General features: G+C 36.8%; 1 protein-coding gene across 5 annotated transcripts in view; it reads left to right on the plus strand.

Annotated features, from left to right (window-relative positions):
- Positions 1 to 27,378, plus strand: part of RIC8B (RIC8 guanine nucleotide exchange factor B) — a 102,807-nt gene that overhangs the window by 53,775 nt on the left and 21,654 nt on the right. For all 5 annotated transcript variants that reach the window (XR_003969995.1, XR_003969996.1, XM_030320441.1 and 2 more), the window contains exons 5-8: positions 9,580 to 9,808; positions 10,555 to 10,650; positions 15,896 to 16,040; positions 26,587 to 26,731. Coding sequence is in view for 3 of the 5 variants with exons in the window: in XM_030320441.1 (XP_030176301.1) it covers positions 9,580 to 9,808; positions 10,555 to 10,650; positions 15,896 to 16,040; positions 26,587 to 26,731 (615 nt within the window). In the remaining 2 variants the exon portion in view is untranslated. The remainder of the gene's footprint in view (positions 1 to 9,579; positions 9,809 to 10,554; positions 10,651 to 15,895; positions 16,041 to 26,586; positions 26,732 to 27,378) is intronic.

A 27,378-nucleotide genomic window follows, 5' to 3' on the forward strand; every position in this document is an offset into this window, starting at 1 on the left:
AACGTAACCTTGTTATTTTTTAATCAAATTCATATTATTTTAGTTATCAGCAATTTATTATTTGATATTATGCTGAGTTTGTTGGTAGGTTATCTTTATGTACCCCACCCTGCAAACCTCAAAAGATTATTTTCTTCACAGTTAAAAAGTGTGATTTTTTTCCTTCAGCTAGAGATCAAAAGTTCCTTTAATTTTTTTGAGTCAGTGCCTTTAAAAAATAATCAGATTAGGGCACCTGGGTGGCTCAGTCAGTTGAGCGTCAAACTTCGGCTTAGGTCATGATCTCACAGTTTGTGGGTTCAAGTCCCACGTCAGGCTGTGTGCTGACAGCTCAGAGCCTGGAGCCTGCTTTGGATTCTGTGTCTCCCTCTCTTTCTGCCCCTCCCCCACTCACACTCTGTCTCTCTCTCTCTCTCTCTCTCTGTCTCTCAAAAATAAAATAAGAACATTAAAAAAATAATGAGATTAAGTGCAAAAATCATAACCACTAAAAAGATTTTATTAAGCGTTTTTGACTTACTATAATTTTTTTCATAATCAAGAGACACTGTAGATACTAAAACTTAAAAAAAATGGATTTATAGAAAGCCCAGGAGTAAATTGGTGGCTTTTTTTTTTTGAAATCACATATTATAAGTTAAATGGTATTCATACAAGAATGTGAAGAGAGGGGTGCCTGGGTGGCACAGTCAGTTTAGTGGCTGACTCTGATTTCAGCTGAGGTCATGATCTCACATTTCATACGAATGAGCCCTGCGTAGGGCTCTGTGGTGACAGCAAGGGGCCTGCTTAGGATTCTCTCTGTCCCTCTCTCTGCCCCTTCCTCTCTGTCTCACTCTCAAAATAAATAAACTTAAAGGGAAAAGAATGTGAGGAGAAAGTGGGGAATTGTTACACTAGTTACAAAAACATTGCCAAAGATTTCTCTGATAAATTTAATATATTTTTTAAAACGTTTATTTGTTTTTAGATGTGAGAGCACACATGTGCGTAAGTGGGGGAGGGGCAGAGAAAGAGGAGGAGAGAGAGAATCCCAAGCAGGCTCCACGCTGGCGACACAGAGACTAACTCGGGGCTCCATCCCATGACCATGTGATCAAGAGTTGGACGTTTAACTGACTGAGCCACCCAACTGCCCCTGATAAATTTAATATTTTAACACAGCACCCAGTATCTGTCAAAAGAGAGCAAGAAGAGAAGTTTTAAAAATCAGATTTTTTAAAAAGTAATTAGATTTCTTTATTTTCCTAATATTATTTGCTTTAAATATTTATTCTTAAATAAATTTTAAAGATACTTTTCTTTAAATTTGATTTTATCTTAAAAGTTGCTTTGATAAATTTCTATTAGGTACACTGTAAATAAGAAGGGATATCCCTAGAGCCACAAACAGGATATAGGAGTTTCTCAGAGGCTTTCCCAGGAGATTGAGGTTGTGGCTGACTTGACAGTTTATCTGGAAAGGCCCTGCATGTCCCTTTAATCAGAATTAAAGTGATTAGTGTCATTGGAGAATAATGACTCTAGGCTAAGCCATTTAAATACAGAGAAAATTGCTTTAACCTCAAAGAGCTATTTTAGGAAACTGACTAGAATTGTAATACCTACTAAATTCTGCTTATTTGTAGTGGCCATGAAAGTCGTGTGTGTGTTTAAGGCAAAGTTAAAACAAAAAAATCAGAATGTTTTTCAAAGTAATATTTTGTTTCAGTTTTTAAGTTATTTTCTAAGTTTGGTTTTTTCTTTTTCTTTTTGACACTTCGATTTAAGGACAAATACGATGAAATAGGTAAACCTGAATAGTATGTGATTATGCATTATCATCAAACTCAAAGAGTTGTAGTAATGATTCAATAAGAAATTAATAAAGAGCTATTGTCCCTGGCACTGAGGAAGCACTTGGCAGGTGGGAAGGCTGCCACTGCCACTTCTGTAACTATTATTGTAATAAGCATACTGGCTTTTAGAACCAATATTTAGTTCCAGATCTCTTCCAGCTTTTAAAAGTTGGTTTTTGATTTTGATATTTTGTTTAGGAACTTATTTCTGTGTATATCCTGTGATCATGTAGAGAAATCTATTTTCCAATCATCTAAGCTTTTCTGTCTATCATACATACGTGTCATGAGCCTACTAGGCTCCTCCAGGAAACGAGTGAGTAAAAAAATACCTTGGCAACAGCTTTTTCTGATGTGCTGTCTCTGTAAGACAGTGCCCTTTTTTTCCCCACCCCCAGAGCAATGAAGAGGACAGGGACATTGAGATAAAATGAGTTAGCTCACACGGGCAGCTTTATTTCCTTAACCTTTATTTCCACTAATCAGCGTGTGAGATAGCTTTAAAAATCTATTTATTCTATTTCATTTCCTCTTGTCTATACTTAAAGTAACAAGTAAATTGTTGGTTCGAGCCATCTTTTTTGCTACTTTAAAGAACACATCCTAATTCTGTTCTTCTCTGCTATCTTCCTGAACGTATTTTCAGCCCTCTTGTCCATAATCAGCAAGCTTATACATAAACAGCCAAAAACAGTTGCATGTGGATGTGGTTGTGGTTTCATTTTATTTTAGAAGGGGGAAGATGGGGCTGGCCTAAATGCTGGATAGTTGAGGAGAGGGGAGGGAAGGACCAGATCTGATTTAATTTCTTTTAACCTCTCCGTCTAATTTCTTTCAGTTAGCACGCTGGCATCTACAAAATGCTTTCTCTCTCTCTCTTTTTTTTTGAACCCAAAGAGCTGGTGTGTTTGTTTTTTTTTTCAATTTATTGTTATGTTATTTTATTGGTGTGAAATATACTATCAGTTCTACTTGTACATTTCAAACAGGCAATTAAACTTTGATCTGTTATTTGTTTTGTTTTTTTTTTATAAATATGAAATTTATTGTCAAATTGGTTTCCATACAACACCCAGTGCTTATCCCAAAAGGTGCCCTCCTCAATACCCATCACCCACCCACCCCTCCCTCCCACCCCCCATCAACCCTCAGTTTGTTACCAGTTTTTAAGAGTCTCTTATGCTTTGGCTCCCTCCCTCTCTAATCTCTTTTTTTTTTTCTTCCCCTCCCCCATGAACTTCTGTTAAGCTTCTCAGGATCCACATAAGAGTGAAAACATATGGTATCTGTCTTTCTCTGTATGGCTTATTTCACTTAGCATAACACTCTCCAGTTCCATCCATGTTGCTACAAAAGGCCATATTTCATTCTTTCTCATTGCCATGTAGTATTCCATGGTGTGTCTTTTAAAAGTAGTGATTACCTCCCTGCCTTTTTTGTTTCTTTGTTTATTTTAAAGTTTATTTATTATGAGAGAGAATGAGCATGAGTGAGGGAGGGGCGGAGAGAGGGAGAGGGAGAATCTCAAGCAGGCTGCACACTGTCAGCACAGAGCCCAACGTGGGACTTGATCTCATGAACAATGAGATGATGACCTGAGTTGAAATCAAGTCAGACGCTTAACTGACTGAGCCACCCAGGTGCCCCATGTTGTTGTTTCTTTGTTTAGACCAATTTATTTTATCTCACATATTGAAGTACCTAATGATATCTTATTACAATGCTAAGCATATGCCCTTTTTTCCAGCTTTATTGAGCTATAATTGACATATAACATTGTTGAAGGTGCACAGTGGTGTTGCTTTGATACACTTACATTACAAAACGATTACCACCACAGCATTAGCTAGGCATAATGCCTTACCCATGGCTGACTTTCAATAAATGTTTGAAAACTGAGGGGAGAGAAGATGAGGGAATGGGTAAAATAGGTGGAGGAGATTAAGAGCTACAGACTTCTGGTTATAAAATAAATAAGTCACAGTGATGAAAAGTACAACATAGGGAATATAGTCAATAATACTGTAATAATGTTGTTTAGTGACAGGTGCTAACTACACTTATCCTGGTGAGCACTGAGTAACAGAATTGTTGAATCACTGTTGTATACCTGAAACTAATGTAACATTGTATTTCAATTATACTTCAATAAAGATTGTTTTTAGAAGTTTGAAAATTGGATTTCATTTTGGCTTATATTTTTTAACTGAGCCCTTACTATATGATAGGCACTATGTTGAACTCCTGGACAACAAAGATGAATACAGTACAATCTGTGTTCTCCAGGGCTTCACCAACTAGGGGTAAAACAGACATGTAAGTAAATAAGTGCAGTTATTTTGATGAGTGCTGCATCAGACACGAGCAAGCTTATGTAGGAATGCAGAAAACAAGAGAGTTTACTTTGGAGAGATCAGGGAAAGGGGGTCTTATTTTATTTTATTTTTTGTTATTAAACCTCCTAGCTCTTTAACTTCTTACTGTGAATAACACATGTAGGTGAACAGATATTTTCTGAACCTATCACCGAGCACCATGCTAGGTGCTTGAAGATCTCCACAGTGCATACTCTGGAGGAACATAGAGTCTAAATGAGGTGACAAGACATAAATATTAGGAAAAGTTAAATAACAATTCAAGACCATAATAGAAGAGCTATCACAAGATTTTGAGTAGTATTCCAGTGAATTAATTATCCAAATAATAACTGCTAATAGAGTTTAAAGACAAGCTCACTGTGGTCTAGCATGATGAAGAAAGTCTTTCTTACTTATACTGTACCTATTCTCCATCCTCATCCAGACCTCTGGTCTCCTGGTTATTCCTTTTTCTTCTACCTATAAGCCCCCAGAGGCTTACTTTCTTCTCTCTCTATTCTGAAGCATTGGTTCATCATTTCAACCTGTCTGTACACCTTCATTTTCATGTCCTGTCAGTCTTGAAGCACCCAACCCCAGATCTGTCAGACCACCCACCTTCTCCACTTCTAAACTCAGGCTGCTCAGTCTTGTGGGACAGTTTTACTAACCCAACAGATTGGTCCGTCCTGTCTACTGCATGCAAGAGTTGTTTCTTGAAAAGCAAATCTCTGTTTAGAATCCCCTCAGGGTTCCCCTCTGTCTTTATGTTTCAGAGCAAACTTCTATTGTTATTTTGCATTTATTAATGATCTGTAGCCTTATCAGGGAAATCTGTTTCCCTGGCTTCTGCACCTTCCTCTTTGCCAGAATAACTCCGGTTTAAGGTCACCAGTAACTCATCTGGCCATAACATGCATCTCATGGCAATCCCCTTTATGACACTCCTACCCCACTCCATGCACACATACATGTACTTTTCTGCTTTCATTGCCTATTAAGGCCCCTCCTTTAGAGGCATTATCCTTTGCTTTATACTGTATACTTAGCACCTAGCATAGTAGGCATAGTAAATATTTGTTGAGAATGAAGGGAAGTTTGAGCTAGTCTTAAAGAATGAGAACATTCTAGGCAAGAGGAAAACATGCTCAAATACAGAAATGAGTATGTCTCTATGGCACATTTAGAGAACAGTGACTAGGTTGCTGTGTGTTAAAAAGATATGCTTTGCAGACAGCAGCATACAGGGGTCTTTCCATCCATATCTTATCCAATGTTTTCTTGACACTTCTCCCCCGCTGCTACTCCAGTCTTCTCTTGCTCTTTACAGCAAAACTCCTCCAGTCGTGGACTCTCTGGTTCCTCTACTGTTCTTTCTTGAATTTGGTCAACTCATGCTTTAGTTCCACTGCTCAACTGGAATGGCTCTTAGTGACTTCTGTGGTGCTAATCCAATGGACATTTGTCATTTGTCATCTTGCTTGTTTGTCCACATCATTTGACAGGGTGGTTGCTCCATTTTTGCTTATATACTTTCTTCCAGGACACCAAACTATCTTGGTTTTCCTCCTACCTCACTAATTGTAATTTCCTCAACTCAGCCTCAGACAACAGAGTGGCCCAGGTTCAGCCCTCAAAGTCTTTCAGTCCACACTCATTCCCTCACTGATCTGATCCCATCTTTTATCTTTAAACATCATCCACATGCTAAAACTCCTCACTTTCTATCTCTAATCCAGATCTCCCTCCATGGACTCCAGACTCTTACAGCTAACTTCCTATCAACATCTCCACTTGGAAGTCTAATAGATAACCCAAACTTAACATATCCAAAATTAAACTCTTAATGTTCCCCTAAAAAGCTGCTTCTCCTGCAGCACTTCCCATTTCAGTTTATGGCAACTCTAGCTTTCCACTTGCTAAGGCTAGAACCTTGAATTCTTACAGTTCACAATTCACAAGAAATGCCCTTTAAAATGTATCCAGATGTAGCCACTTCATTGTTATCATCATGTTCAGTCATCTAAATTATTATAGTAACATCCTGATTCTTCTCACCTTTGATGTCCTACCATCTGTTCTCAATGCAATAGTCAGAGTGACCCTTTTAAGATAAATTAGAGTATATCACCATGCAAAACCCTATAGTGGTTCCTTTTTCACTCCAGAATAAAATTAAGTTATAATAGCCTGCAAGACCTATCTGGCCTCCTATACCTATCTGATCTCCTGTCCTACTCCTTTTCCTTTATATCGTAGTTCAGCAAAACCATCCTTCTTACAGTTCTTCAGTCATGCTGCTGCATGACTTGGGGCCTTTGCTCTTGTTTTTCTTTCTGAAATGCTCTTTCCCCCCATAGTTACATGGCTCACTTCCTCACTTCCTTTAAGTCTTTGCTTAAATGACACCATTTTAGTGAGGACTACCCTAACCACTCTATTCAAAATTATAACCTACATTTGTCTATCTTACCCTCCTGGTCCCCCCCCACCCCCACCCCAGGCCACTTATGAGCTTCTCTGTGCCTTCGATTCATTCATCTTATTTGTTTTGTTTACTTTTTACTGACAGTTTTCTCCATGCTGGAAAATAAGCTCCATTAAGACATGGATTTGTCTTTTTCTTCATAAAACAATGCCTGACACAAGTAATTAATAATTACTGAATTGAGCTAGAGTAAAGGTAGGAATTTACATCTGAAAGTCTTTTGGAGATCTTAAGTTTCATTTAAGTAAATTCTGTAGCCATGAAGAAAAGATATGTGAGCCCCAAGTATAAAGAAGATACGTTTGAACCAGGAAAGATTTGTTAATGGTTGTAGGTCTGCATGTACCGTTATCATGCTTCTTGTTGTCATTTGGTATTAAATTATGTTTAGTCCAGTGATTGATACAGGACTGGATTTTAGATTGCCTTCCCACTCTCACAACTAACAAGGCTTTAATCAGGGTATTAAGGAGCTCTAAATAGGCTTTGCTTTTGAATCTGCATATCAGGAGGGGGCTGGGAGCATGAGTGGGAGGATGTCATGTCCCAGTGATTAATGATCTCTAGGAAGCTGAAAAGGGGAGAGTAATATACACAGTATTTCTACCCCCTGGAGTAGGAATGCAAACACCATTGTGCAGATCTGTGCATAGTCACTGACTTCCTGGTAGCTGGAGAATTTCATACACTCTTCTACCACAAATAAAACTGTCAGAGAAGTGACAGAGCTCAAAAAGCTGGCCTTCCTTACTTAAAAAGAATAGCTCAAACACAGTGAGCCAGAAAATTAATTTTGTAGTTGTTTGGAAACCCAGTTGTTTAATAAGAAATGAGAAAATGAGAACTTTTCTTGAAAAGCCTAAAAGCTCCAAATATTTGTTGAATCAAACTCAGCATTTGGTTTCTTAAATTTACTGGATTCCTGGAAACTACTTATTTTAAATGAATTTAAAGGAAAACATTCCTTTGTAATGAAATGCACTGTCTTAAACTTTTCAGTGTGTTCTCTATGGTAGATTTAGAAAATCATCCTATCAATGGACTCCTGTGCCTGTTGCCCTATGTGTCGAAAAAAAATCCTAACATTTCACAATTCTTATATGGTTTTAAGAAAGTAATTCTATGGTAGAGTTCTTTTGTTTGTTTTCATCCCCAGTGAATCTGTGATATTTAATAACAGTTTCCAAATGCTTAAGTCAGAAGGGAAACATTTTTAACTCAAGATAAGGAACTACAGATGTTTACAAAAATTTTTAAATGAAAGTTTGTGGGAAAAGCATTGTATTTCAACCAATTGTGATCATTTACAAATAATCAAAATGAGGGCCTTTATTTAACAGTAGCAGTAGTAATCACAGAAGCAGTGACAGATTTTTAATGGGGACTTCCAAGTAACTTGTATTTTACCAAGAACCATTCATTGGTAGGACTTGTTATTTTTGTTCTTGGTTCAGATTTTTTTGATACCGTTTACATCACTACTCATTGTTCTACATTGTCTAATTTTTAAACTTTGATTTTTAAAATATTTTTTCTGTAATATAAAAAAAAAGGAAGGAAATACTCATTCTTGGGGAAATGAGAGCCACACTTCAGAGTAAGGAAAGAAAAAATTTTATATTTTATTTCTGTTTTGTTGGTGTTTACTTTGTTTATTTTTGAGGGTGTCGCTATAATCTAAATTAAAATGAACTACTGTGGTCTAAATTAAGGCAGCATCAGATAGAATCAGCCCTGAGTTTGGTTTCCAAGTGGTTAGACTTTTCAATTGCATTTGCAAGAGTTTATTTTTAGTCAGGATGTGGTTATTTTTAGATCTGCTTCTCTGTCACTAGGAAATGTAATGCCTGTCTTTCCATTGTTGTTTATCAGGAAGTTCTAAGGCACAGGCTTATAATATCCAGTTAGCAGAGAACACTGCCTCTCCTTTTAGATGAAAGAATATGAAATAATCCTTGAAGGAAAATCTGTTAATTGAGAACATGTCTAATTTTTTAAATTATTAGTGTCACTTTAATCTCTTACACGCTGAGCAACAGAACAAGATTTTTAGGGAACATCAAAAACACAAGGTTTGGGTTCCCCCTACTGGTATGCATCCCAGGTGCATGTGTTCCTTAGTGAAAAGGCCTAGGGGATTAGAGATTTGAAATGGCTATGTGGACCTCTTTTAAAGAGATCTGGTGATGAGAAAAGGAGAAAAAAAACACCGTTACCTATTTTCTGATAATGTCTTTTAAAAAAATTAGATGATATATAACTAACTAACTAACTAAGTTGGATGTAAATTTAAAAAAAATAAAATAAATAAACTGAAAAAAATTACAAATAAAAAATAAATAAATAATGAAAACCTCTAAAACTATTTTAAAAATTAGATGATCCAGAAATTGTATTTTTTACATCTAGAAAGAACAAAACTTAATCCCATAATATTTGGTTTTTAATGTTGTTGCCTCTGTGATAAGCTGCTTATATACAGCTTCTCAAATGCTTTATGTTGTAATCTAAGGAATAATAAAACACCAGTGGCTCCACAAAAGGATTTAAAACCCCAAGGAAAAAAAAAGCTAGCATTGTGTCATAATAAAATTAAAGAGATGGTGTTAAAGCTCACTAATTCCTATTTTAGCATTTCAGAAAGTGACAGGACATCATGTGATTGTGTGTGTCCATTTAACATCTGTTCTTTCTAATTTCTCATATGTGTATTTAAAACTGTTCTCTTTATTTTCTGTCTCTTAGTCAGTAAATGCCAAGTAATATTAAAGGCTTGTTTTGAAATAGAAAAATTTTAATTGACTCCTAAAAGTCATTTCTGAACTTCTTATTATGTTTGCATCTTAAAGGACTATTCAATGAAATTAAAATATTGTATTTTTAAATTGCTTTTCAGCAATGCAGTCAACCTTTTAAGCAATGTTCCGGTCTCTTGTTTGGATGTTCTCATTTGTCCATTAACCCATGAAGAAACAGCCCAAGAGGCAACGACTCTAGATGAACTGCCCAATGATAAAACAGCTGAGAAAGAAACTGTTTTGAAAAACAATACCATGGTATACAATGGTATGAATATGGAAGCCATTCATGTTTTACTCAATTTTATGGAGAAGAGAATAGACAAGGTAAGGCTGATAAAATGGAGGCCTTGGGAAGATGTTTCTAAAGAATGTAAATGTGCCATATATACAGACATCACAGGACATGATTTTTAAATTTAATCTTTTTTTTTTATAGCTGACATACTGCATAATTATGCCCTGGAAATCATTTTATTACAATATACGATTAATTGCTAAAACAAGTCAATTTACTTGTTTAAAGACAAAAAATGTGTTAATGCAACACCAAAACTGTGACTAGTGCCTGCAAGTGAAGGAAAAATTAATGACTTTTCCATGTAGGTATTTTTTAAGACCTAGAAGTAAAAATTATCTGCCCACAAAACCTGAAGATAAATACTTTCCATAATACCTAAAAGCTATCTTTAAAAATAATCGAGTTTTCATTAGTTGTGAGCTGCTTATTTTCTCTTGTCTGTCATTTGCTTTGTCTGGTAGCTATACTAAAAGGCAGCAGGGTAGTATGGGTAGGTTGTCAAAACCTTTGCCTTATTTAAGCCCATTGGTTGAGCCAGTGAGGACCCCACAAAATGTAGGAAAATCCAGGGAGGATAAAAATGGGCATTAATAAAAATGAAGATAACTGGTAGAATGAAGACATGGTTAGGAAAATAATTTCTTAAATAGTTTGTAAAGCTTTGGTAACATAAAATGTCTCCCCCACCAAAAAAGGAGTATTAATATATTCAGTTATATAGAGGAAAGTAATACTGTTAGAAACTAATGTATATGTCTGGTTTTCTTTATAGGGAAGCAGCTATAGAGAAGGTCTAACTCCGGTTCTCAGCTTATTAACAGAATGTTCCCGAGCCCATCGAAACATCAGAAAATTTCTCAAAGATCAGGTAACTGCTTAATGCATATTACATCTCATGGTTAATCTTCTTATATGCAGTTTCTAAAAATAGAATTAATGAGTTGCATTCTTTCATAATGGTTTACTTTCATAAAATCAGAAACTCAGAAAAGTTAGTTTTAATCTTTGAAATCTTCCTAATCCAGGAAAAAAGTGATCGTGTGTATTTTTCTGAGTCATTGATTCATTTATTCAACTAATAGTGGAGATCTACTTTGTGCTGTATTCTAAGCATTGTTCTAACCACTGAAAGATAGATGAAGTCTTTGCCTTGTGGAGTTTACCTTATAGTCGGAGAACAAAAAGTAAATGAATATGTTATAATGGCAAGTTGTGATGTGTTCTGAAGAAAGACAGCAGGGGAAGGGGAGATTTAGGAGAATCAGCAGGGCCTCTCTGAGAAAATAACATTTGAGCGGAAACTTGGATAAATAAGAAAAGGATCTCTGAGAATATCTGGAAGAGGACTATAGAGAGAACATGTTCAGAGTTCCTCAGGTGAGAGGATGCCTTGGTGTGCTTATGGAAGAGCAAGGAGGTTAGACCAAGTTGACAAGGAGAGTGGTAGATGAAGTAAAAAAAGGTAAGCAAGAACCAAATAGCCTGAGGTTGTATAGGACTTTTGTTTCTCTTTTAAGTGAGATGGGCAAGCATTGGACCATTTTGAGAAGGGGAGTTGAATGAAGGGTAGTTGTTTATATTTTGAAATACTCTGGCTACTATATGTAGGATAGACTAAGGGAATGTGAGTAGATGCAAGGAGGCCAGCTGGAAAGAGAGCTGATGGTGAATGTTTGGAGTAGGGTGATAGTAGAGTTGATGATAAGGATTCTTTCTACCACTGTGTTTTCTGTTCATCTGCTTGTGTCATATAACCTTTGTCTCCCCTTCTATCATGAGTGAATTGTCCCTGCTTTCTTCTGTGGCCAGCCTCTTCGCTTGTGTCCTAGATCCCTTTCCTTCTCACCTTCTCAAGAACTTTGCTTTTGCATTTATTTCCTCTCTTCTTATGTTAATCCTTTTTTTTTTTTTTTTTTTATGTACTGGGTCATTTCTGTCTTCATCCAAACACATCTTTCATCTTAAAAATAAAAAAACCTTCTCTTAATTCCACTTCTCAAGCTGCCTCCCCATTACTCTGTTCTTCTTAATGCAGTTTTCCTCAAAACACTTTTCTGTACTCACCTTCTCTATTCTTTTTACTCTTTAATTCTCTCCTGCACCCGCTGTAATTAGGCTTTCCACCCCACTGCAGAGGCACTCATCAAAAATCATCAACCCAGTAATGCCAAATCTAATAGTTCTCAAACCTTTTTTCTTTAATTCCCCAGTGCATTTTAATGTAATGCGGTATTCTCTCCTTCTTGAAATGCTTTCTTCACTTGGTTTCTAGGACACAATAGGGAACCTTTTTGCAATGTTTGAGTGCCCCGAGGCAATATTGCCTTGGTCTCCATTTCCACTCCCTTGGTGATCTCATTCAGCAGTCATGGTTTTGAAAATCATCTGTATGCTGATGACTCCCAAATTTATGTCTCTGGCCCTGACTTGTCCCCTCTGCTCCAGACTGATATAACAGGCTGCCTACTCATCTCCTCCCCTTAGATGTATAGTAGGTATCTTAAGTTTTAACACATACCCGACTAAGCTCTTGATTCCCATCCCTTCACCCTGTTTCTTTCCTTCTTTCCACATTTCGGTGCATGGTACAACCATTCACTCCACTGCTCATTTTTTGCCATACAGAATTTCCCTTGTTAAATGAACCAGCTTAATTTCCCCCCCTTTATGTTTACGATCAAGATTTAGTAAGCACCTTACCATACGTGAAGTACATTAATAGATACTGCTGCTAAGGAGAAATTAGAAAGTAGAGACTCTATCTTTGAGGAATTTACAGTCTATTGGAAGAAGAGAGTAGTACCCTGAAAGCATGAATAATCATTTAAGCCAAGTAAACTAGTTGATTAATGAATTGAAGTCATTTTCCAAGTTGATTATTTTAAGACATTCTACTGTGACTAGGAGGAGTTGGTGAATAATAAATGAAAAATATTTTAAGTTTTCTATATTTTAGCTTTTTCACATCGGAGATCCAGGTTCAACTGAACTGTTTAGAGTTTAGATCTCTGGCCAGAAGAGCCAAAAAAAACCTGTTTGTTAAACAACTTCTCTATGTGAAGCTCTTGAGCCACATATTATGTAGAAACAAAGATTATGAGACCCTCTTTTTGTCCTTAAAGAGGCACTACAGTATAAAGAGATGAGACGTGACAAGTAAAGATAACTAAAGATACAAGACACACACAAAAATCCACTTTCTTCCTGAGAAAGATGCACTCTCAACTATGATGATTAAGAAAGGCAGAACATAAAGTAACAGGTGGTTAGTTTTGGTAATAGTGTAAATGGAATGACAGCTAGTTAATTATTACACCCTATTTCATTATTACCTGATTGAACCCAACACATGCCTACCCAAAGGAAATTGGTCTTAAGTATTGAGGCAGGTAGAAAGAGAACAGATGGTAGAAAGTACCAACCCAGGTTGGGTTAGTCTGTGGAGAGGTTTACAGAAGAGATGAGGAATCTGTGGATTTGAGAGAAGAGATGGACAAGATTTGTCAAAATAAAAAATTTGTTGGAGGGTAGTATTTGGGAGGAAATAGAATGAGTCTATACAAATGCAGTTTGGGAGTGGTATGTAACAATGAAAGCAACAAACTTATGTTTAAAAAATTTTGTTTTAAGAAACCCAAAACATTGGTAACAAAATTTTGGGGTGATAACCTTTGTTAATAGATTCTTTACTCTGGAACAGTAGGCGCATACTACATGAAATCACTTGTTAGATGTCTCATTCTTCTCTACATTCAGTGTATAGAGACCATATAGAACTCAATATGGTTTGCTGAATCAAATAAGGATTTATTGTGCAGTGACTTTGTGCCTATAGAGCACAGAAATCATGGTGCTCTACCCTATCAGAAATACTGAATATGGGTTCTGTAAACACTTTGGTAGCTTATTCAATTTTCTGGGATTTAGTTTCTGTTTGTGTTCACAGCTGTATCTCCAGTGTCTCCAATACCTCCTGATTCAGGATAGGCATTCAGTGTAGAAGGAGAGAAAAGAAGAAAGTCAGTTGAATGGATTAAATAAAATAATATACATATGAAGGGTCCAGCACAGTAAATTATTATTTGACTTTGTTTTTATTGTCATTTACTACCTTAGTGCCTAGCTTATGGAAGGCACTTTTAAAAAGGTATTTGAGGAGTGTCTGGCTCAGTCAGTAGAACATGCAACTCTTTTGTAAATTCGAGCCCCATGTTGGGTGTAGAGATTATTTAAAAATAAAATCTTTAAAAAGAAGATCTTTGAATTCATTCATTCTTCCTTCAATCAGCAAATACTTATGGAACATTGTAATATGCCATGCACTGAGAGCAGTAAACAAAACAGAAAGAAGTCCCTGCCCCCATGGCAGTGACTCTTGTGGAAGAAGGCCAACAGTAAAGAAAAATATACACTGTATCAGGTGGTGATGAGTGCTGTGAGGAAGATTAAAGTGGCCGGCGGGGGTGGGGGTGCACAGAAAAGAATGCTCAAGGTTAGTCATATAGGGTGGTCAGGAAATGCCTTCCTGTAAGCAACATTTTAACATAGACCTAAAGTGAAGGGAATGAGCTACACAATTTTCTAGAGAAAGTGTTTCTGGGCAGAGGGAGCAGCAAATGCAAAGACCATGGTGTGTTTTAAGAAGTTCCATGGAGGCCTGTGCAGCTGTAGCAGCATAGGTCAGAAGTGTAGTCAAATTGGAGTTAGAAAAATAGCAGGAAGCTGGATTATGTGAAACCTAAGGGAGTTGTAAGGACATTGTTTTCACTAGGAGTAAGATGAGAAGCCCTGGAAGCTGGAGGACTGAGACCAGGAATGACATGATCTAACTTTCAAAGGATCCCTAGCTGCTTTGTAGAGAATAAATCATAGAAGGGCGAGGTTTGAAGCAGAGACCACTAGGAGGTTGTGGTAATAACCAGTTCAGGCGAGACATATCAGTAACTTGGATTTGGTAATACTAGAGGGAGTAGTGAGAATTGGTTGAATTATGGATATATTTCAGAGGTAGAAACAATATAATTTGCTGGTGGATTAGATGAGAAGAGGCTGTTTCTAAGGTGTTTGTACTAAACAGTTGGAAGAATAGATTTACCATTTAATGAGATGGAAAACTAAGAAGGAACAGCTTTGGTGGGAGCATCAAGACTTCTGTTTAGGACATGCTAAATTTGAGAAAGCTTTAAAAGTCTGGAAGTCAGTAAAGAAATTAAAATAGAAATATAATTCAGGGAGTTATCACTATATAGAGACTGTATAAAGCCATAAAAACTGGTTGAGATCACCAATAGATTAAGTGAAGAATGTCACCCAAGAGCACAACCCTTGAATTTTCCAACACTTAGAAAACAAGAGGAGAAAAGAGAATTGGCAGAAGAGGCTGAGATGAAGCAGCCAGTGAGATAGGAGAACCTGAAGAGGGAGGGGGCTGGGTGGATGGATGGGTGAAGTGAGTGAGCAAGCAAACAAACCAAGCAAGCCATCTGCAGGTCAATTGATAAAATAGGGTGATGGTGATGTTACTGCCTCCTTTGCAAGGTTACTGTAGAGATCAAGTATAGAGAATATATATGTATATCCTCTCTTATAGGAACTAGCACCTTTAAAGTATTCAATAATTAGTAGCCATTTTTATTATAAAACAACAAGAAAACATAAGTACAGATTTTTTTAGTAAATACTGAAAATGCTGCAGGAATTACAAAAAGGGAAAAATCAATAGGAATGAGAGTATTAAGAAAGGCCCCATGGACGATAGAGAAGATAGATTGACCCTCGCTTTAAAATGGATTTTGATGGAAGCAGGCAAAGGCATTCCAGACGCTAAAATAAATAAAAACCCAGCAATGAATTTGAGTATATCATGGTGGTACAGTGAAGAGGTGTTTCTCTTCAAATGAAATTTAATTACAAACTTGAAATCATTTGAGGTGGGATTTTTGTTGTTGTTGTTGTTTAGTTTTATTTGAAAGCAAACCTATTTATTTTTAAAAAGCTTTTCCACTCATAGAGAACTGAGCTCATAGACATTATAAGACTGACCAGTTGCATGGTGCCATCCTCACTTACTCTAGTACCCACAACTGATGATGGTTTTGCATTTCTGCCATTAGGTTTTACCACCATTGAGGGATGTGACAAATCGTCCTGAAGTTGGCTCAACTGTGAGAAATAAGCTGGTGCGCCTCATGACACATGTTGACCTTGGAGTCAAGCAGATTGCTGCTGAATTCCTTTTTGTCCTTTGCAAAGAGAGAGGTAGGTTAAACTCTCTTTGCTCTCTACATTTTTATTTTTCCGAGGGAACTTAAGAAATCTTTCTGTTAGTAGTGGCCGTCTCATTCCACTCTTTTCAGAGCTTACTCCTATCTGTTCTATTAGAGGGCCTGAGGAGATATTAAAAATTAATAATTTAAAAAATTTTCTGTATGCTTCTGAAGTCATTAAGATGTATAAACACACTCACATTAAACTTTGCCTTCTGTATTCTTAACCCAGACTTCTTAATCTTGATGAGTGAGGACCTGGAGCCATTATGGAAAATCTGCTTAAGTAATTCAGGTGCTACTATTCTGGTTTTTTTTTTTTTAGATTTTATTTTTTTAAGTAATCTCCTCACCCACCATGGGGCTTGAACTCACAACCCTGAGAGACCAAGAGTTGCATGCTCTACCAACTGAGCCAGGGTGCTACTGTTTGGATAACCAGGCAAAGCCCTGGGTTAGTTCCCTTTTGTAATTCCTCTTGGAATTAAAACTGTTGGAGTCTTGGTTTCTTCCCTAGGTTATTTAATAAATAATTATTCAATGTGAGCTACATATACTATGGAAATATAAAATGGAAGATGGAAAGTACAAAAATGCCTAAGATATACCCCTTACCCTTGAGATAAGGATAAGATAGAGGTAGAGAGAAATTTTAATTTTTTTAATTTTAATTTTTTTATTTTTTAAGTGAGCGAGCAGGAGGAAGGGGGAGAGGAATGGAGAGAATCCCAAGCAGGCTCCAAGCTTAGCACGTAGCCCAACGCAGGGCTTGATCCCACGACACAGGGATCATGACCTGAGCCGAAATCAAGAGTCACTCAACGGACTGAGCCAGCCAGGTGCCCCAGTAGAGAGAAACTTGAAAGTAACTATACTACAATGTAATAAACACCATTTTATAAGCATATATAAAGTGATTGTCTTCTGAGATACATCTAACAATTTTAAATATTTCCTAAAATTATATGGGTTATTTGCCCTGCAAAATCAAGTTCTTCAAACAAGGAACTTTAAGTTATCCAGATATTTTTACCTATTTCTTTCTTCAGCTCCTAGTTTTATATGTATATTGGGGCACCTGGCTGGCTCAGTAGGTATAGCATGAGACTCTTGTTCTTAGGATCATGAGTTCAAGCCCCACATTGGGTGTGGAGCCTACTTAAAATAAGAATTTCAAAAAAAATTTTTTTAATTAAAATTTAAAAATGTAGTAGTATAAAAATTCTATCTAAGCAGATTTTATATTCCACTTTTTTAAAGTACCTCAGTTTTGTGAAACATAATTTGGAGGTAGAAAACTTCACTCACTTCTCCCAAAATATTAAGTTCAATTCTCTTTTGTTTTTTTACCCAGCTATATTGAGGTATAATTGACAAGTGAAATTGTATATATTTAAAGTATATTATACACCATGATTTGGGGGGTGTGTGTGTGTGTGTGTGTGTGTGTATTGTGATGTGATTAACACAATTAATTACTTATGTATGTCTGCTGCCTGCATGGTTCCTTTGTGTGTGTGTGGTGAGAATGTTTAAGACTTATTCTTTTAGCAAATTTCAAGTGTACAACACAATACTATTAACTATAGTTAATTTCATTTCTCCTGTCCCTAACCACCATTCTACTCTTTCCTTCTAGGAGTTTTATTTTTTTTTCTTTTTTTAAGATTCTACATGTAAGTGAAATCATATGGTATTTGTCTTTCTCTGGCTTATTCACTTAGCATAATGTTCCCTAGGTTCATCCTTGTTGTCACAAATAGCAGGATTTTATTCTTTGTCATGGCTGAAATATATATATTTACATATTTACATATGTGTGTGTGAGTGTGTGTGTGTGTGTGTGTGTGTGTGTGTGTGTGTGTGTGTGTGTGTACCACCTCTCCCTTATCCATTCATCTGTCATTGGACATTTGGCTTGTTTTTGTATCTTGGCTATTGTGAATAATGCTGCAGTGAACATGGGAGTGTAGACAGCTCTTGGGGATAGTAATTTTGTTTGCTTCTGATATATACCAAAGAGTTGGACTGCTGGATCATAAAAACTGCTGTTTTTAATTTTTTGAGTAAACTCCATACTGTTTTCCTTAGTAGCTGCACCAATTTATATTCCCACCAATGGTGTGCAAGGGTTCCCTTTTTGCCACACATCCTTGCCAACATATATCATCTCTTTTTTTTTTTTCATCTCTTATTCTTTTGATAAAAGTCATCCTAATAGGTGTGCACTGATCTCTCGTGGTTTTGATTTGCATTTTCCTAATGATTAGTTAAGTTGAGCATCTTTTCACAAAAAGACCTATTGGCCATTCATATGACATTTTTCAGGTTTTTTGCCCATTTTTGTTTAAGCAGGATTTATTTTTAAGTTTATTTTTATTATGAAAGAGATAGAGACAGGGTGCAAGTGGGAGAAGGACAGAGCAAGGGAGAGAGAGAATGCCAAGCAGGCTCCATGCTGTTGGCACAGAGCCCAATACAGGGCTTGATCCCACAGACCATGAGATCATGACCTGAGCCAAAACCAAGAATCAGATGCTTAACTGACTGAGCCACCCAGGGCCCCTTTGCCCATTTTTTAAATAAAATTATTTAGAGATTTTGCTACTGAGTTGTACCCACTGAATTCTTAAACTTTATTTCTAACTGATTCAGCCACTTCAGTTCCTGTTAAGATGGCATATTAGCAACATAATTTTATCAATATAACAATAATAATAAACAGCTATTATATATTGGGGTATCATGTTCCAAACATCCTAGGCCATAATCTCATTTAATTCTCATAAGGACCCTATAATTTAAATATTATTATTCCAGTATCATAAATGAATTAACCTGAAACTTGAGAGTGTTTCAGTAATTTACTCAAGGTTGTACAGTTGCTAAGGGCTAAAGCCCAAATTTGAGTCCTCTCTTTCCATTCTGCCACATTTCTTTACTTAATTATCTTCAGCTGTTATCACAAATGCTCTTTTAAATAATTCAGTTCTTTCATGACTTTGAGAAAAGGTTGATACAGCATTTTAGGATTAAGTGACTCGTATAGTGCCTTGCACATGTAAGCTGAATTGAATCAATTTTTCCAAGATAAGAAATGAGCTGTTTTTGTAAAGTATAATTATATATGTATACATAAATCTAAATCATACCTATGTATCTATCAATCAAAAGAGGTTTATCAAAATACATACTAACATCTTATCCATTGTTACCTTTGAGTAGTAGGATGGCTGGTGACTTTTTTTAGTTCTGTGTATTTTGTAATTTTTCTACAGTGAGCATGCATTTCTTGTATTTTTTTAAAAAATTTAGGGTGCCTGGGTGGCTCAGTCATTTAGGCCTCCGACTTCAGCTCAGGTCATGATCTCGCCGTCCATGAGTTCAGGCCCCACGTCAGGCTCTGTGCTGACAGCTTGGAGCCTGGAGCCTATTTCAGATTTTGTGTCTCCCTCTCTCTCTGCCCCTCCCCAGCTCATTCTCTCTCTCTCTCTCTCTCTCTCTCTCTCTGAAAAATGAATAAACCTTAAAAAAAATTTTTTTTAATTTTAAAAAAGGAAAACTAAAGCTTATTTCTTCTATAATTACAGATCTTCATAAATTATATTACATATCTAAATATAATCACCTTACTAAGAGTTAATGTCATAGCAAATATGGCATATGCATTTATATATGAATTTGTTCAGTGTTTTTCATTTGAAAGTATTAGCTTTGTTCCCTCTTGAACCCTACATTTGAGGTTTTATAGTCCTAACTTTGAGCCCAAAGCCAACCCATATTAGCAAAAGTATATCAGTTTCACTTGACCTTTAGCAATCCTATGTATGCTCATCTGCTCTTCCTTCCAATCTGATTTTAAGTTTAGTAGATACATTCTTTTGGAATAAAACTTTACCCATTTACTCATAATTTTTGAGCTATAGCCACGGAATGCAGAAGTATAAAGATAAACAAGGTTTCTGTTCTCATATCACTTTCTTATCAAGGGTTACAAACTCACATGCCTTCAAGTGCCAGGCTGGTAATAAAAATGGACTGGACATAAGAAGGTGAATGAAAACTGACACTTAACTCATTGGTGGGAAGATGGTGGGTTGGGAGTAGGGGAACAAGAAGATTGTGCGAGATTGGAGAGAAGATATTGCTGCTACTTAGCTCCAACTGGTTGTTATCAGGAAGGAACATATGGCAATGTTACCCAGTCTTCTAGATTTTTCAGGAGAAGCCAGGATTCTGGATTTTTACATAAAATCTCCCAGTTTTTAAATGCTATCAACTAATTATAATTTAAAACCATCTAGGGGCTCCTGGGTGACTCAGTCGGTTAAGCGTCTGACTTGGGCTCAGGTCATGACCTCACAGTTCATGAGTTTGAGCCCCATATCAGGCTCTATGCTGACAGCTCGGAGCCTGGACCCTGCTTTGGATTCTGTGTCTCCCTCTCTCTCTGCCCTTCCCCCACTCATGCTCTGTCTCTATCTCAAAAATAATTACTATAAATGTTAAAAAAAATTTTTTTTAAACTATCTAGCCAAAAGAAAAAGTTTGTAGTCCACATCCAACTTGTAAGTCATCAGATTTTGGAGTTTGGATTGGGTTTGGATGCAAACTATACTAAAATGAGATAAATTTCAGATAATTCATCAATGTTGAACTTTCCTATTAAGGACATTCAGCTAAGTTTGAAGTGAAGGTATCATGATGAAGTCTTAAAAGTCAGACCACTAAGTGGAAACAGCAGGCAGCAAATTGGGTTAGGAACACAGAAACTAAATTAAGAAGGAAGATTGAAATGGGACAAGATACAAAGGGCAAAATTTCATGGCAGCCTTGGCACAGAAAGAGTCATCCAAGGGTCATCAATACCCATCTGTGCCAGGCTAAACTATATCCCCAACTGACAGTGGCCCACAGGTTAACTTGTGCTCGTGCCCACCAACTTGTTGAGCCAAATCTAAACTTACGTTACCAGCTCTGGCAATTGTGTACTTTGTCCAGGGGGCCTAAAGAGAGGCCTTATGTGTTTTAAGAAAACAATTTGTAATACAATCCTCCCCCTGTTAACACATTCATTAATTACCAGTGTGTGCTAGGCACTGTGGTAGGAGCTGAATTACAAAGATAAATAAGGCTTAAACACCCTCAGCACATAGCCTCACAACTGGAAACTTTCATCTCCTTTATTTGAGTCTCTGAGGAATAGGTAGGTGTCTGTTTAGCTGGTAGCTGAAGTCTCCCTTTTCTGATCTTTTCTCTTCCTGTCTTGTTGTTGTTGTTGTTGTTGTTGTTGTTGTTGTTGTTTTTAACTGTCTCTATGTGTTTTCCTCAACCTGTACACATCTCGACATCACAGTCCTTTATATCTTAGCCTCTTGAATGACTAATCTGTTTTTCCTCTTAGTATCCTAACTACCACTCAGGCTTCAACTTGCTGCAAATTAGGCTTTCCACTGCCTTTCCCTACCTCCCAGATTCCTCTGAAAGTGCTCTTAGTAAGCTCACAAGGTAACTAATTTTCAAAAGTAGTGGATATTTTTTAGCCTTCATTTTACTGCATCTATCATTGTAATTGACACTATTGGCCACTCTATCTCTGTGCTACCATACATTCCTAGATTTCCTCTGACCTTTATTTTCAATCATAGTTAACAACTATCTTTGCCCACATTGAACTGCCAGTGTTCCCTAGAGTTCTCTCCTGACCCCTGTTCTCATTTTACATTGTCCCCTGAGTGATCTTATCCTCTACTTGGCTTCTGCTTCAGCCAATTTGCTGGGGATTCCCAATTCAGTGTATCTCTTAATATAAACTATTAATAAGTCATATCCCTCCTTTCTGGTCAGGTTTTCTTCAGTCTGTCTTCCATGTGGTTAGCAAAAACATTCTTCTAAAATACAAATATAATCTCATCACTACCACCTTGTAAAACTTTCAGTGACTCCCTGTCACCTGGTAAAATCCAAATTTTCTTAGATGCCTCCATGGCCTGCCTTTTGTGCTTCTAAGTTCTAAATTTACTACTAATTATAAATTTACTACTACTTTATACTTTTTGCTTACTCATGCTATATTTTTTGTTCTCACCTGATCATACTGTACCATTTCTTGGCATTATCTCCATGACTTGGCAAATGCTGTTCCTTTTACATGCAGTGTCTTCATTTGCATGGCAAGCTTTATTTATCCTTGAAGATCAGCTTAAGTATCATCTCTGTGAAGACTTGTCTGATCATGGAGGCAGAGTTAATCATTGTCTTCCTTGTACCATTTTTACTTACACCCATTTTTAGTACTTTTGACATCTGCTATATTCTAACTCTTAATTTGTTGAACTTGCATTCTAGCCATTGAGTTTCCTTAGGTCAGAGATCATGTTGTCTTCATTTTTGGATCTCCAGTTTTAACAAAGTACCTTAGAGATAATAATAAAAGAGCAAACATTTCTGCTATCTGAATGTAGTGTAGTGAATATACAGTCTTATGGATTTCTTCATGTAAAGGAATAATTTCAGTATACTATAAGAAAGGAATGTGCCCGGTACTGTGGCAGCCTGAAAAAGGGAATGATTGGTTATGTGGAGATGGTCAGAGAAAGTCTTTGCAGAGAAATGGGAAACAGCCTTGGTATGTATAGGAAAGAGACTAGTTCAAGATGTGAAGAATCCATGATGTGCAGGAATAATAGGAGATGAGTTTGGGAAAAGAAGGCAGGGGTCAGAAAATGAAGCAGATCTTAGAGGTTTTATACAGGAAGGTGATAACAAATTTTTGCTTTACACAGATCTATGAGGCAGCTGTATGGAACAAGGAATTAGAGGGACATGAGATTGAAAATAGGGAGACTAGTTAGAGGAAGCTATTAGTATAAGATTTCTAAAAGTTGCAGTATTTGGAAGGAAAAGGATTATAAAGCCTTCTCTATATAACAGAGAAAGGGGATTGGTCTCTAGGTAGAATCTGGCTCTGCCATTCTTTCTCCTTGGTAAAGAGCAAAACCTCTTTTTGTTTTCATGACAGAGTGTGATAAAACCCACGTTTGCGTAAGCTACAATACCATTACCACCAGTGCAGTTCTGACTGCAGTATGCTACTATGGTTGCTTTCCTCTGTTCATAGTACCTCTAGCATCTTGATAAAATAGTGGTGAAATATTTTTTGCAACTTTCTGACTGTTGATTTGTCCCATTTCTGCAGCAGTTTTACCTAACTGCATGGTTGATTACTAGGACAAAAAAAAGTATTTTTTTTAATGTTTATTTTTTTTTAATTTTTTTTTTTTAACATTTATTCATCTTTGAGAGACAGAGAGAGAGAGACAGAGCATGAGCGGAGAAGGGGTAGAGAGAGGGAGACACAGAATCCAAGCAGGCTCCAGGCTCTGAGCTGTCAGCACAGAGCCCAACGCAGGGCTTGAACTCACGAACTGCGAGATCATGACCTGAGCCGAAGGCAGACGCCCAACCGACTGAGCCACCCAGGTGCACCGTTTGTTTATTTTGAGAGAGAGAGAGAGACAGACAGACAAGGTGCGAGTGGGGCAGGGGCAGAGAGAGAGGCAGAGAGAGAATCCCAAGCAGGCTCCACACTGTCAGCACAGAGCCCAACTCAGGGATTAAATTTATGAACCATGAGATCATGACCTGAGCTGAAATTAAGAGACGCTCAACCGACAAAGCCACCCAGGTACCCGTAAATAAATTTTTATGTTGTTTCTTTTTTTTTTTTTTTTTTATTTAAGGGCCACCCAGAAAACCTTTTCTTTGCCTTAGCAGCTCACTTTATTTTTTAAAATGTTTATTTTTGAGAGCCAGAGTGCAAGCAGGGAAGGGACAGAGAGAGGGGAGACATAGGACGTGAAGCTGGCTCTGCTCTGATAGCAGAGAGTCCAATGCAGGGCTCGAACTCATGAACTGAACTGTGAAATCAGATTGACCTGAGCCAAAGTCAAGAACCAGTTGCTTAACCAACTGAGCCACCCAGGTGCTCCACAGCTCACTTTAACATCCAAGTTCAGTCTGTTTTCTTTTTACTACTTTCCCAGTATTGAATAGGATATTTTACAGTGTTATTTGAAAATAGCTAAAAAGTAGTTATAAAACATTCCATGAAATGATGTCAATCAGAACTTCACAAAGAAAATATTTCTCACTGTGAAAATTTTGTAGTCCATTTGTCATCTCCCTTCCCCAACCCCTATTTTTAAAATATTTTATCCTATTAACAAAAGTTCATTTGATTCTGAAACTATTGGCTATAGCCTTATCTGTTTTAAAGGCAAAGCAAGTCTTTAAATAGCCTTTGTAACCCAAACTGTCACAGAGTTGATACATGCTTGTTCCAGTGAATGAACAGTAAGCATTATTTTCATAAAAGTGCTAGGGATTTCTTACTATTAACTAACTTCCAGGAAGATTTTCTGCTTAAGATAGCAGATTATTTAGTGTTCAGGTTACTTTTTAACCTATTTTGGCTTTTCATAAACTCTGCATTCTTAAACTATTTTAATGTTTAGCCATTGTAGGTGGTTACTTACATTTTATGTCTTTTTTATTGTTATTTTTTTAATTATATTCATTTCTCAATTTAGACTTCCACAATTTCAGTCAGTATTTTTTCTGGAACTACCAAACACCTTTATTGGTTAAAAAGTAAGGCTTATCAAAAACACAATGAGAGTATCAGTGCCATGTGGATTCAGATATATGATTCTTCGCCTCTCTGACTTTGTGTCTGACCCTGTCATTAATGTCTGACCTCTGTGAATATTAAGAACACCTGTATACATCCCTAAAAGTCCATTAAAAATTCATTAATTTATCCAAACCATTCCAGTCTTGCAGAGGCCCTGTCAGCAAAGGGAGCATATTCAGATTTATTCCAAGGGCTTTCAAATTAAACCACCGTGATCCCTCACTGAATTCCAATATGATTCTATCTAGCACCCATTGAGAATTATTACCAAGGAGACAATAGTTACCAATAGGTTTTAAGGTAGAAAATGGTTGAAAGAGAATCATGCAAACTTTAATCTACTTATATTATTAATCCATGTCTCCTTTCACACAAATTTCACCAGTTTGCTATATCCTTTGAATGTAGGACTTCCTTTTATTTGTCCCCAGACTGCCTATTTTCAGTGTCAAGAAAGGTACCCTCTAGTTCAAGTATTTGAAAAGTTAATGAACAACTCTACCCTGGATTATTCATCCTATCCATGCCTTTAATGATTTCATCTCTGATCATATATGTCCCCTTTCCTTACCCACCTTTTTGCCTATCCACTGCCCCTTTCAGGTCCCAAAGTCATTTTAATTGCCCTCTGAATCTTCTTAGCTTTATTTTGTCTTTTTTGAGTAAGTGGTCTGAATTATAATAGTATTTCAGATGTAGGTTTCACTAAAGCCTTATACATGAATAAGATAGTGTTTGGTTTGTTTCCTACAGTTGTCTTTAGAATGACATTTTATTGAAAGCCTTAAATAAAATTTTTATTTTTAGACTGATAGATTGAATATTTTGGTGCTCACCTTGAAACTGTACCTGATGAAAGGAAAGTACTCTTCAATAAAGCTGCTAATGATTGCTTAGTTTCCAAGAAAAAAAAAAAAAAATCCTACAGTTCAGGGTTCCCCTGCAAAAGTTTTATGTGTCTGCTTGTCTTAGAGATATCACCTTGCACTGATAACAGGGTAATACTGCCCTGCATCAGATGGTTCACTGAGCTGTTGCTGCTGTTGTTGTTGTTGACTAAGATAAGTCTAAAATTCTCATTTTACCTAATATTCCCAGGGAAAAAGAAAGAGCATTTACTTTGTGCCAGATACTTTTCTAAGCACTTTGCATGTATTAACCTGTGAAGTAGATATTATTCCAATTCTTGAGATTAGAAGAAGTGGGATACAGAGCTGTAAAATAACTTACCCAAGTCAACCAACTAGGAAGTGGTAGAGCCATTACTAAAATCCAGCCAGTCTAACTCCTGGGCCTACCTTCTTGGTGGGTCTCATGTGCTTATGTATTATTGCTGACTTTTTTGAAAAAGTAGTAACTTAGCCTATCCTATTTGCAAATATCCCTAAGTTTCGTTATTGCCGACAATTCCTATAAACGGTATAAGAAATATTTTAGATAATGACTGAATTGGTAAAATTCCAATCTGGGTTTCATTAACTCCAGTTTCTAGTCATCGTTTCTCCAAAACCGGATAAAGACGTAAGATTTGTGACCAGAAAATTAAAACACCACTCTTGCTGATGGCCCTGTGGTCACAGAAGCCCCACTCCTGCTACAAAGTATATTCCAAACAGCTCCACTTGAATTTCTGATACCTGAAAAAAGACTTTTGGTCCTCAGAGCATGCAAGAGAATTTATGGGTAGTTTAGTATAACCACTAACACACTTTGAAAATCTCTCAATTTTAAGATTTACTGCCGTATAGATCTCCAACTTCCTTGTACTGGTAAATAGTCAGCAATGACAGTGAGCACCCAAGACCCAAGGATTCCTGTCTAAAAACCTGTTCTGTTTTTGCAGTGGATAGCCTGCTGAAATACACTGGCTATGGGAATGCTGCAGGACTGTTGGCGGCCAGGGGCCTCTTGGCTGGAGGAAGAGGAGATAATTGGTACTCAGAGGACGAGGACACAGACACTGAAGAATACAAAAATGCAAAACCAAAGTATAGTATCAAGTTTCTTTTCACCTATGCCTGTGCCTTTGATTTGGTTATTTACCTTTCACTTCCTTTGTCTTTCATTTTCCAAGTGTTTCCTTTCTTTTGTGGATTTGGAAGCTTTCCATTTAATAGTGTTTTTAGAGATAATTTCATAGCTAGTAGCTTAGAGAGTGACTTCAAATGATTAAGGAAAGATAATATTGCAAGAAATGTTCTGCTGCATGGTCATTATCCTCTCCTAAGAATTTGGAATGATGGTATTTTTAGACATTTACCATCATATACTTAAAAAGTATTATTGGCTACTTTTTGCTTTCCTTTCCGTAGGTTGAGATTGTGTAAGGTACAACCAAGACCAAGGATTTAAGCTGGTTATTTGATGGTTCAGTCTTTCTCAGAAATCTAAACATAGGTTTCATAAATTCTGATCTTCCCTCTTGCAAAAAAGCCATTATGAATCAATAAAATGGTACATTACTAACAAAAGGAAGGAAGTGTAGCTCCACAGTAAAGTTTTATCAAACACTTAATCATCTTTTAACAGATGTATTATTGCTTTGAATAGGCAAACCAGAGACTATCATGTCTTTCCTGAATCAGTGCTTAGAAATCAAAGACACACTAATTCTCTTATCCCAAAACAAACCACC

The sequence above is a fragment of the Lynx canadensis genome, chromosome B4, assembly GCF_007474595.2.
Source record: "Lynx canadensis isolate LIC74 chromosome B4, mLynCan4.pri.v2, whole genome shotgun sequence".
Lineage (NCBI taxonomy): Eukaryota > Metazoa > Chordata > Mammalia > Carnivora > Felidae > Lynx > Lynx canadensis.